The 11,157-nt window shown below is 41.6% G+C and overlaps 1 protein-coding gene across 1 annotated transcript; it reads right to left on the bottom strand.

Moving 5' to 3' along the window:
* Positions 1-6,283: 6,283 nt before the first annotated feature.
* LOC149255533 (uncharacterized) lies at positions 6,284-7,234 on the bottom strand. Its single transcript, XM_089455072.1, has one exon. It carries the CDS (start codon positions 7,232-7,234, stop codon positions 6,284-6,286), a length of 951 nt encoding a protein of 316 aa, XP_089311198.1.
* Positions 7,235-11,157: the final 3,923 nt, after the last annotated feature.

An 11,157-nucleotide genomic window follows, 5' to 3' on the forward strand; every position in this document is an offset into this window, starting at 1 on the left:
ACCTGATTCACCTCCATAGCTGGGCCAACCACATGTTTCATAATCCAGTAATGCTGAAGCATTTTATTGAACAGGGAGTTTCTACCTCTTGTGATTCCTGGGTCCGGGATCAGATCCTCCCAATCTTCGCAGGGATTTCTTTGTTATCATTGATATCCCGCAGCTCTCGCTCCCACCCATTGATTTGGGTGTGGATCTCCAGAGGAATCCCGACCATGTACGCGTTTATCGTGTGCATGGTCTTTTCAGAGTCGGGCTTCCTGCCCCTTTTTCTCGGATGGCGACTGGTGCCTTCTTCCCGGTTCTTTGCAGAATTAGCCTTCCTCGGTGCCATCTTGCCATGGACCTGGGACTTTGAAATTGTATGAGCTTTTCTACCTATCACAACAGAAAACCACAAGTCAGTGCTATTGAGATGAAATGCTCTCATAATCCACTCACTGACCATCCCGGATTCAGCATGGCTGGTAGTATTCACCCTTAAAACAACACTCCCAGCAAAGCGGCCTAGGACCTACCTCCCTCTCTCATTATCCCAAGAAAATTTGTGCCAGACAGCGTGGCAAAACGCAACAAACCAAGCCATCTGGTGAGGATAGCTTCCGTGTTGAGAGCCACGGAAGAAATCCAGGGAACAGATATGGCCGGGGCTGCGGTACCCAGCTTGGAGCACGACAAGACCCAACAAAGCCCCCCTCGCCTCCCATCTCTCTGAATAGGAACCAGAACTATCGCCATGCAAGGCCTCCCCTACTCTGGAGGGAAAGAGGAGATACGACCGAGTGCCGGGAAGGCCACTATCAGTTCTACTACTGATATTCTGCTCACTGGGGCGGAACATTTCTAGTCGAACAAGGATAACGTAATTGCTAGCTAACATAACGCCTGGAGGGTAGGGATGATAGAAAACATACCACCTTTTCTTGCCGGAGCCGGGGAAGGGGCCTGGTCGCAGGATCGCGCTATCACCTTTCCGCCTTTTTTCATGGTTCTTACCAAACTATATGAGCATTCCCTCTACCTTCTCAGGCATATGGTTGTTATCTACCCGCTGTCCTACCAACCGGGCCTCCACTTGGCCATTTAATTTTCTGACTAACAGCCCAGTATCCCTATCTCGGGATGAGGCGTGACTTGACCGACCTGCTTTATGCGTCATTACTCCAGTATTCTCCCGGCTGCTCCTGTCGTAACCTTTCTGTACTCCTTGTGCCACCTGTCGTCCTTCCTCTGTCAATTATCCCGACTTCCCAAGCTAACTCCAGATCCTTCCTTGATGATGTTTCGTTTCTCGCTTCTTCTCCGTCCCCTCGACCTGTCCTACCTTGCCCCGTCATCTGCCCGATTCTATCATTCCTATTACTGCTATCCTTTCCCACGGATGTGCTGTCTGTTCCCATCCGCTGCGATCTTTCCCCACAGCTGCTGCGTGCTGCCTGATCCTGGCCATTCGCCTCGGGCCTGCCTTTACCACCCTTATCGACGTCAAGCAATTGTTGGAGGCGGTCTCTCTCCTCCGGGAGCAGTTGAGACAAACCTTCACTGTCGATCTCTTTGCCTCGATTCCGACTGCCCCAGTTCGCGAGCCAGTCCGCCGGTTTGTTTCCAGATCGTCTAATGTGAGACAGAATTAGGTAGTCGATTCTGGGCAGGAGTTTACCGATTTCTCCTACAAGCCATGCCGTTCTCTATCTCTTATTGATTTTGTCTGCTGGTTGTTGCTGCTGTAGTTTCCTGACCATGTCTACCACCAACTTCGAGTCTCCCTCAATTTGGAGTCTCTTGAAATTAGCCTGTAGAGCAATTTCCAGGCCTCGTTTCAAGGCATGCAGTTCGGCTTCGTTATTTGAGGCTTCCCCGCAGTCCATCGCGAAGGTTCGCAGGGTTTTGCCCCCAGCATCTCTGAAGACTCCCCCAATGCCAGCCTCTCCTGGGTTATGTTTTGCGGCGCCATCGAAATTAAGCTTTATGAATCCCTGCAGGGGATGGCGATACTGGTTGCTTTCAGCCACTTCCCTGATCTAGTCTTTTCTTTTGACACCCCCATTTAACATACTCTAGTTTACCTCAAGTCTTTTCAGGATTGCCTCCTCCATTTGCGACGCCTGCCAGTCTTCGTCCTTCCAGCTTTCCATTAGGATTGTTTCACGTATGTTCCTGGTGGTTTGTTCCCATATGGCTGTTGGGGTTCTGGATTCCGCTTTGAAGATTGCCCCATTCCATGCTTTCCAGATGTTCCAGAGCAGGAACCCGGCAGAAAGGAGCCATGCACGATTGACCACCAAATTTTGGTAAGGTTTTCTCGGCCAGTTTGCTATGGTGTTTACAATGTTCCGGTAATTTCTGTGGCGGCGCTCAAACAATCTGAAGTGACTTTCCCACAGGGAATTGCTGACTGTGCATCGGTTCATCAAATGTTCCATAGTCTCCTCTTGGGAATTGCAGAGTGCGCAGCGGGATGGACCTTGGCACCCCTTCCTCTGCATCTGGTCCTAGGTAAGCGCTCTGCCGTGGAGTATAGTCCAAAAAAAGAATGAAACTTTTGGCCAATGTTTGATTTTCCATAGATTTTTCCATTGTTTGGTTTCCAGCTGTTGATTTTGATTGATTTTTTGGTAGTAGGCTTCTACTATTGAGAAATTACCTTAAATTCGTTTATCCCATCTAAGAATGTCAGACCCTGTTTTCCTTGCTACTTTACGATATGCAATCTCTGTGTAATACTCGTTCCATCTGTCAGTTTCTGAGGCTCCTTCCCAATCCTCTTTATGTTTCCAATTGCGCTAATATCCTTCTTCGCCTGATTTACAGAAATTACCGACGGTTATTGCCTCAGCCTGGGATGTGAAAGCATGGATGTCATGAAGGTTTTCCTTATGGATGAGTCTTTTGCGTTGCTGCCATGATTCCTCCCAGAACTTGGCCTTGTCCCCTACTCGTATTTCCCAAAAACTGTGATTCCTTATCAGGTCTTTGTTGCCCCTCGCCAGGTTCCAGATTGCTGAACCTCTAATCTCCGTCTCACTTCTCAGTCTTCCTTCGGGTTCCCCTGCCGCATCATATTTTCTTTCCCATATCACCTTCCACAGGTCAGGGCCGCCCTGAGTCCACCTCCACCAGAGCTTTGCACCCATGACTTGGTTGAGGACGAAGGGGTCTCGAAGCCCTAAACCGCCATCTTTGGGGAGCCGACTTAGCCACTCCCATGAAATTAAGGCCCACTTTCTGGACTTGCTGGTGCCCTGCCAGAGGAATTTCTTGAACAAAGCGACCAGCTTTTGGCTTGCTGTCTTTGGGATAGCTTGGCACAAGATCTGGTAAATTGTTATAGCCTGCAGAACAACTTTCAGAAGGATTAGCTAGCTTGGGGTATTCAACGAGCGAAAGGTCCAGTTTTCCATCTTATTTTGGATTTTTTTGATTAAAAGTTCCCAGTTAGCCATCTTGTATTGATGCTCATGCAACATAATGCCCAGGTATTTTGACAAGAAGGTTCTGATGTTGAAGCCCAGAGTGCGCGCTAAGAATCTTTGGGCAGCCTGTGGGGTGTTGAAAAAAAACACTTCCGATTTGTCCTTATTAATCTCCGTCCCAGAAGCTTTGTTGAATTCAGATAAAGTTTTGATGACTCTTTGGGCCTCCTTCAGCGTGGCTTGACCATATAGCATCACATCGTCTACGAATTGCTGGTGCGAAACCGGTATATCATTCCCGCAGATTCGAAGGCCCTTTTGCTGATCCCTGCAGACTTGAGCCTTAACCAATCGACCCAAGCCTTCCGCAACTAGGATGAAGAGAAAAGGAGACAAGGGGTCTCCCTGCCTGAGCCCGTGGGAGGGAGTGAAGGCTTCGGTGGGGGTGCCAGTTAACAGAATTGACATCACGGGAGTGCCAACCATGGATAAGATCCAGTTTATCGATCTTTGGTCAAATCCATAGGCTTTAAGAATTCCTTCCAGATATCCCCAGCTAAGGCGGTCAAACGCCTTATCCAAATCAAGTTTGATAAGCATGCTTGGGGTGCGTGAGTTTTTCAAGGTGTGAATCACTTCTTGGGCCACTATGATGCCATCTGTGATCTGCCGCCCTTTGACAAAGCCTGTTTTGTCCGGGGCAATGAGATCCGGCAGGATCGGCTTGAGCCTGTTTACCATGACTGTTGCTAAAATTTTGTAAACAACATTACATAGGGAAATGGGCCTGAAACCCTGTGGTTCCTTCGAGCAGCCATTCTTCGGGATTAGAGCCAGGAAAGTGGCATTCAGACCCTGGTGCATGCGCTTTGAACACCTGGATTCCTCCACTATGTCTAGCAGGTCATTCCCCATAAAACTCCAGGCCGCCTGATAAAACTCAATGGTGAAGCCATCAGGACCTGGGGCCTTATTTTTCGACATTTTGTTAAATACCTCTTCAAGTTCTTCCTTGGTGATTACCCTGAGCAGAGCCAGATTTTGATCTCTGGAAACTTTCTTAGGGATATGATGGCAAACCTTGTCTATGTCCTCAGATCTGTTGGCATTTGGTTCAGTGAGAATGCCTTTGAAGTGTTCCACCAAGAGTTGTTCTATTTCTGTCTGCTGCGTCACTCTGTTTCCCTGACTGTCTTTCAAGGAGAAGATTCTGTTGTGTTGGCGATGACTCAGCATTGCTTTATGGAAGAATTTGGAGTTTTTCCCCCTCTTTTAACCATTGGACCTGAGATTTCTGCTTCCACAGAATTTCCTCCTGCTTTCGCCTTTCTTCCATTTGAGTGATTACCCTGCCTTCCTCCTCAGCCAGCTCTTCATTTCGACCTTCCGAGATGATTTGCTGTTGTATTCTTTCCAATCTGGACTGGAGTTTGCCTTGCTCCTGCTGAATATTGCTGAATTCTTCCCTGTTCCACTTCTCGATTTTGCTCTTGATTTTTTGAGTCTGAGCTAAAAAGAGTGCATTTTGCTGCAGCCTTCCTGTCCACTCCTGCTATCCTGCCACCAGCTCCTTACTTTGTCAAGGAAATCAAGAGCTCTGAGCCAGAAGGACTCGAACTGGAAGGGCCTCTTTTTAATCGGATTGTTCAAGGCTATTTCGAGCTTTATTGGCCAGTGGTCGGACCCTATTGAGAGTAGGATAGAGGCTTTGTAGAACATATCCAGCCCAATTATGTGCTCTGAGATTAAAAATCTGTCTAGTCTTGATGCAATTTGTTTGGTCCCGCCTCTTCTGTTATTCCAGGTGAATTTCCCGTTTATAGTTGGGATATCAACCACCCTTAATTCTGTTTGAACGTCTCTGAATCTTTCCATCTCCGGGTCTTCTCTGCTTATTCCACCTTTTTTCTCTTCTCTAGAAGTGATTAAGTTAAAGTCACTTGCTAGGATCCATCTCTGCTCCTGGTGCATATTTCTGAGCTTTGCCAACTGATTGAGAAACATGCCTCTATCAGCACGGGTATGGGGCCTGTAGACAGCCGAGATCGCCACCCATTCACTTTGCCCTATGAGCCTGAATCTCCCTGTCAGGATTCTTGGCATTCCTATCCACCAGTCGGTTAGGACTTCTGCTGGATTCCAAATAATTGCTATCCCTCCTGCACTCCCTTTGGCATCTATAGTTACATGTTCATATCTCGGTTTTATTTTATTGAGAATTTCCTCCATCTTCTGGCCTGAGATTTTAGTTTCTTGGATAAGCATAATTTGGGGTTTGTCCTTCTTCAGTCTTGCCGCCAGATGTCTCTGTTTTCCTTTGCTGTTTAAGCCTCTAATATTCCAAGATGTCAAAATCATTGGTTAACTTGGGATAGGTTTTGGAATACCGCTGATAGCGGGACCACTCTCCCTGTATTGACTAACATTTCGCCCATGAGTTGGATAGAGTCCTTAAGGTTTTTTCTTCCTCTTTTTTTCCCCCCTTTACCTTGTCCTTGCTGATCAGGTCTTCTTTCCTGTTGGGTCTCTTGGGATTCTTCTGGTGAGGCTTTGCCTTTTCCAAGTTTTGCTTTATATTGCTGGAAGGTTTCCGCATACAACCTCTTTTGTTCTTCCGGAATAAACCTCTCATCCAGGTTCTTCCATTCATTCAGAAGTTTTCTTAAGACTTCTTCCTCTTGACTTAGATCTTCCCTGCTGGTCTCTTGGTCTGTCTCCATCTATTCGGCTTGTTCGTCTTATTCCTTACCTTTCTCTGTTGGCTCACTCGGAGCTTTCCTTTTTGAGTGGTTTCTTTCGCAGCTCTCACTACTGTCCAACCCCTTATCCTCTTGATTTTCCATGGGTTGGTCTTCCTATTCATCCTCTACCTACAGAACTGCAAAGCTGTTTGGTTTCTCTAGGGTTGATTGTTTTTCCTTCCTTCCTTTCTGGGGGGTTTCCTTGTTTACTTTCCTCTTGTTTTTCACCTCTTGGTATTCCTCCTGATCTGTTGGCTCTTTCTTCTTTTGCAGGGGGCTTCTACTTTCTTCTTCCTCTCTTGTTATCTGGCATTCCTTTGTCAGATTTCCATGGACATGGCATCTACGGCACCTAAACAGGATGTGTTCGTAATCTATGTTCTGTTGCCAAACATCTTCATGATATTCAAGTTCTATTGTGTCTGGGATGGGGTTTTCTAGGTTCATATAAACACAGATCCTAGCGTACGAGGTGTATCTTCCTTTCTTCGTGGTTTCTGCTATTTTCACGAAACTGCCTATTGAGTTTCCTATCCCCTCCAAGATTTCCGGGTCCCAGAAGTCTATGGGGAGCCCGAATAAGCGAACCCAGACAGGCGCAGCTAGAAAGGTTTCTTTATCAGGGTTGTAGCATTCTTCCCAGAAACGCATGAACAAACCGGCATTGTAATAGAAATACAGGCCATTTTCAAATACCTTTTCCTTATCTTGCAAGTTAAAGAAGATTACTGTGAAGAAGCCTTTCGCTCCCAGCTTGAGCTCGATGTGGCCTTGGGGCTGCCATTTTTGCTGAATCCACTTGGTAAGATCTCTTTCCGACGGCCAGACTCCTACGAACTTGCAGATAAGAGCATGATCCCTCATATAGCTTCTGTAATTTTCCAGTTTATTCGTTGGAATCACGAATCTGGGTCTCTCCACTGCACATGGCAGGCACTTTCCTCTGCGGCCTGTTTGCCAGGAAGTTCCTAGCACTAGTCCTGCGCTCTTCCGTCCCTCTATCTCCTGGCTACTCTGTCTGTCTCCTGCCACCGTATCCCGATAGGAGGGGATCTCTCCCCTCCTGAAATCTTCTATCATACCATTTTTGCTTGGTTCTCTGCCAATTTTTGCTGGTCCGGGTTGCTGACGGCCTTCTGGCCCTTCCTTCGCTAAGCCCCAAGGGTTTCACCACCTTGCCGCCATTAGGTTTTTTTTGCAGACGAAATCACGCCAAAAATCATCCAATTGATTTATATATTTTTAAAATATAATAAGAAATAATTATATAAATAATTTATAAAATTAACGATATGTGTGTGTGTGTGTGTGTGTGTGTGTGTGAGTGTGAGTGAGGTGATATGTAATTTAAAATTTGATTTTTTGATTAAAGATATAAATGTGGATATATGATTTAAAATTTAATTTTTTAATAAAAGGATAGGAAAAAATTAAAGTCAAATATGGATTGATTAAATATTAAACAAGCAGATACATATGAGTAGCATAAATGATTTTAGATTGGTTTAAGTTTTAGAGTTTTTTTAGGAAAAGTGAGAGATTATAAATGCTAATTTTTTAGTGATATATTTGAGAAATATTTAATAATTATGAGTTTAGATATATTTTAATTTTGGATTTACTAAGCATGTAGAAGGATCAGATCTCTTGAGATGCAAAACTTCTTTAAGAGTGAGAATAAATTTGATCTCTCTCGATGCATGGCAAGTCAGAGTTAAGATGGATCTTAGTTGGCTTAAATTTCCTCCTTTAAATAGACTATTCCACATGAATACCATAGGTTCTCATAAAATTGAAGGTCAGAAACCAAAGTAAAATTTTATTTTTATTTTTATCTTGTAAAAATGTTTAAAGTAGGGTATTTTTATTTTATTTCTCTACCATATTGGATTGGAGAGTGTCTCTCGGTGCAATGATCAATTTTATTTCACAATTAGTATGATGTTTAATATTTTTATGTTTATGTTGAATTAAGGTTAGACCAAGTGGTTGAGGAGGGTTGTTAACTCCCTCATCTCTCATGTTTGATTCTTTGAAATGACATGCTTAACTTGTATTGATTAGGCTCAAGGAGAAGGTGACACTAGGGGTTTTCACTTGGTCTATGGTCAATAGGGGACGTCTCAACTCTTGCTTAGTCATTAGGTCATTATTATCAAAAAAGATTGTGTTCTAACATACATTATTATTGTTAGGTCATTTATAATTATGTATATTTCTTACATGAATGATATTTTAATTTGTAATAGTTTTGATTTTGAATGAATATAACTTTTATTGAAAAATTATTATATTATTATTGGGTTTATAATGACACAAATATAAAGCATTAATTGATTTTTTTTAAATATTTAATAAAATAAAAAAGAGGTTTTAATAATTTATCATAAAGTGGCATTATTATACCTCTCTGGTTGTATGGTGAAGTCTTTGTAAAACAAATAAATTGAAATTGAAGACACACTACTCATCAATACACACAAAATTATATTCTTTATTTCACACTTGATTCAATTACATCACAATTATATAATTACTCTCAGATGCAAATCATAGATATGGAGGTTTAGATATTTTTTCAACAAAATCCCAAACTACTTCTAAACTTAACATGGAATCATTATCTCCAAGTCCCTCCCTTAATGCTCACATGCCAGAAATACACATTACAACAAAAATATTGATCTTTGCTTGGCTGACCTTCATCAGCACTCACATCCACTTTAGAATCTCGTATACATCGCTCTTTCTTCACCACAAAAACTTTGAGATACCACTTGACCTCCATTTAAAACATAACTACCTCTGACTATCATTGAATAATTTTGTAGAATTGATGCTTCTTGACTACCGCGAAGAATAACCTAGATATTGAATATCTCTATGGACATGCTTTCATCCTAGTAGTATGCATCGAAACACATACTTCCAGTTATATAAGTAAGTTGTCTAGGTACCGAGCTTATCCAACAATCAATCAGATAGCTAACCTTTTTGACATAAACACACTTACATACGCACAAAAAATAACCCATAATTGATGCTCTTGAAGCACTGAAGAACAATAAGGTCCATCATTTTCTAACAGATTAAAATAAACGATTCAACGATATGTTCTCTTAGAACAAAAAAATGTTGAGAACCATTTACTCCAACTATGTCATTCTATTCATTAATTAATCTTCACAATATAGATTTATAAATATAATAATAATAATTATCCACACCACAAAATATTGAAATGAACAAACTTAATAACCATTATTTTACAATAACCACCATCTTCAAAGAAAATCATCCCATTGGCCAAGTTGAATATGAACCTAGCCGACAAAACCTCTACAATATTGAATCCTTTGATGGTTGATTCAAAACCTTGGGAATGGAGTACAACGTGGTCCTGCTACTATTCTCGAAGTTCACTTTTCTCCTTCACAAGCATTGACTGCATCACTGCTGCTCTCTGTAATGAACAATCTTCACGGGTGAAGGATCCATCAAGTAACAACTCTCCTCCTCATGTTAGATAACATATAAATAATCAAATTCCCTAGTTTTTGTGGTAGAATACACTATCTGGCTGTTAAAAAATGGAAATACAAATTAGAAATAAACTTACAAACTAAAACTAGCAGCTCACAAGTGAACAAGCTATACCTGGAGACTACCCAAGCAGTACCTCTCTATTCCATTGATCATAAAATCAGAAATAAATAAGTTTACGTTCAATTTAGGGAGATCAAAACTATCTCTTAAAAAATAGGAATTAAGACACACACGCAACCGTGAAATAAAATTTCTCCATTATTTTCAACTCTCACCCTTAATGGAGAAAGTATTCACTTGCACGCCTAAAATCTCTGTAAACAATTCAAATTTGATCTTCCCAAGAGGCTTGGTGAAGATATCAACTGCATTTTCACAGGTGTTACAATATTCAAGAAAATATTCTATGGACTGAACCTTTTCTCTAACAAAATGAAATTGAGTATCTATATGTTTTGTGTTTTTATAAAAAACGAGATTATTTTCGAGCTTGATTGAACTTTGATTGTCGCATTTAATCACTTTAGCATCCTTTTGTTCTTCTCCTGTATCATGAAGAAGTCTTCTCAACCAAATTGCTTCATAAGTGGTTGCACATGCAACTTGATACTTTGTTTCTGCTCATGATAAAGATACAATACACTTCTTTTTATTGCTCCAAGAAATGACCCCGGAACCAATATTGAAAGCATACCCAGTTATAGATCTTCTATCATCCAGATCTCTAGCCCAATATGAATCTGAATAGCATATCTGTTTAACATAAAAAGAATCAGTGTATTTAACGCCAAAATTTATGGTTCCTTGAAGATACCTTAGGACACTTTTTGCTACCACCCAGTGATTTTCAAGAGGATTTGTCATAAACTGACTCAACACACTGGCTAAATATGCTAAATCAGGTATGGTTTTAGTCAAATAAATCAAACTTCCAACCAATTGTCCCTACAGTGTAGTATCCACCTCTTTATAACGATCATCACTTCGAAATTTAACATTCTGTTATATAGGTACTAAAGCAACTTTACACTGATCCATTATGAATTTCTTCAACAATTTCGTGACATACTTTACTTGAGTAACAAAAGTCTAGCCAGAACCCCTCTGGACTTCAAGACCCAAAAAATAATGCATTTCTCAACGGTCCATCATTTCAAATACGTGTGAGTTATTCACTTTAATTTCTTCAACCAATTCATTAGAATTTCCAGTAACAATTAAATCATCAACATATACGGAAATCAACAAAATATGCCCCTTTGAATCAAATGAGGTATACATATTTGGATCATTTTTACTTGTCTTATAACCATGTTATAAGAAGAAAGAGTCTATTTTCTCATACCAAGATCTGGGATCCTATTTCAACCCATACAATTCCTTCTTTAATTTACAGACCAAGTGATCCTGCCCCTTTTTAATGAACCCTTCTGGTTGTGTTAAATATACTTCTTCCT

Source organism: Pinus tabuliformis, chromosome 7, assembly GCF_031772625.1.
Source record: "Pinus tabuliformis cultivar Carrire ecotype Pingquan chromosome 7, CPIR1, whole genome shotgun sequence".
NCBI lineage: Eukaryota > Viridiplantae > Streptophyta > Pinopsida > Pinales > Pinaceae > Pinus > Pinus tabuliformis.

What these genes read in the sequence shown, in the direction of transcription:
- LOC149255533 (XM_089455072.1), bottom strand. Translation starts at nt 7,234, where the DNA reads ATGATAGAAGATTTCAGGAGGGGAGAGATCCCCTCCTATCGGGATACG.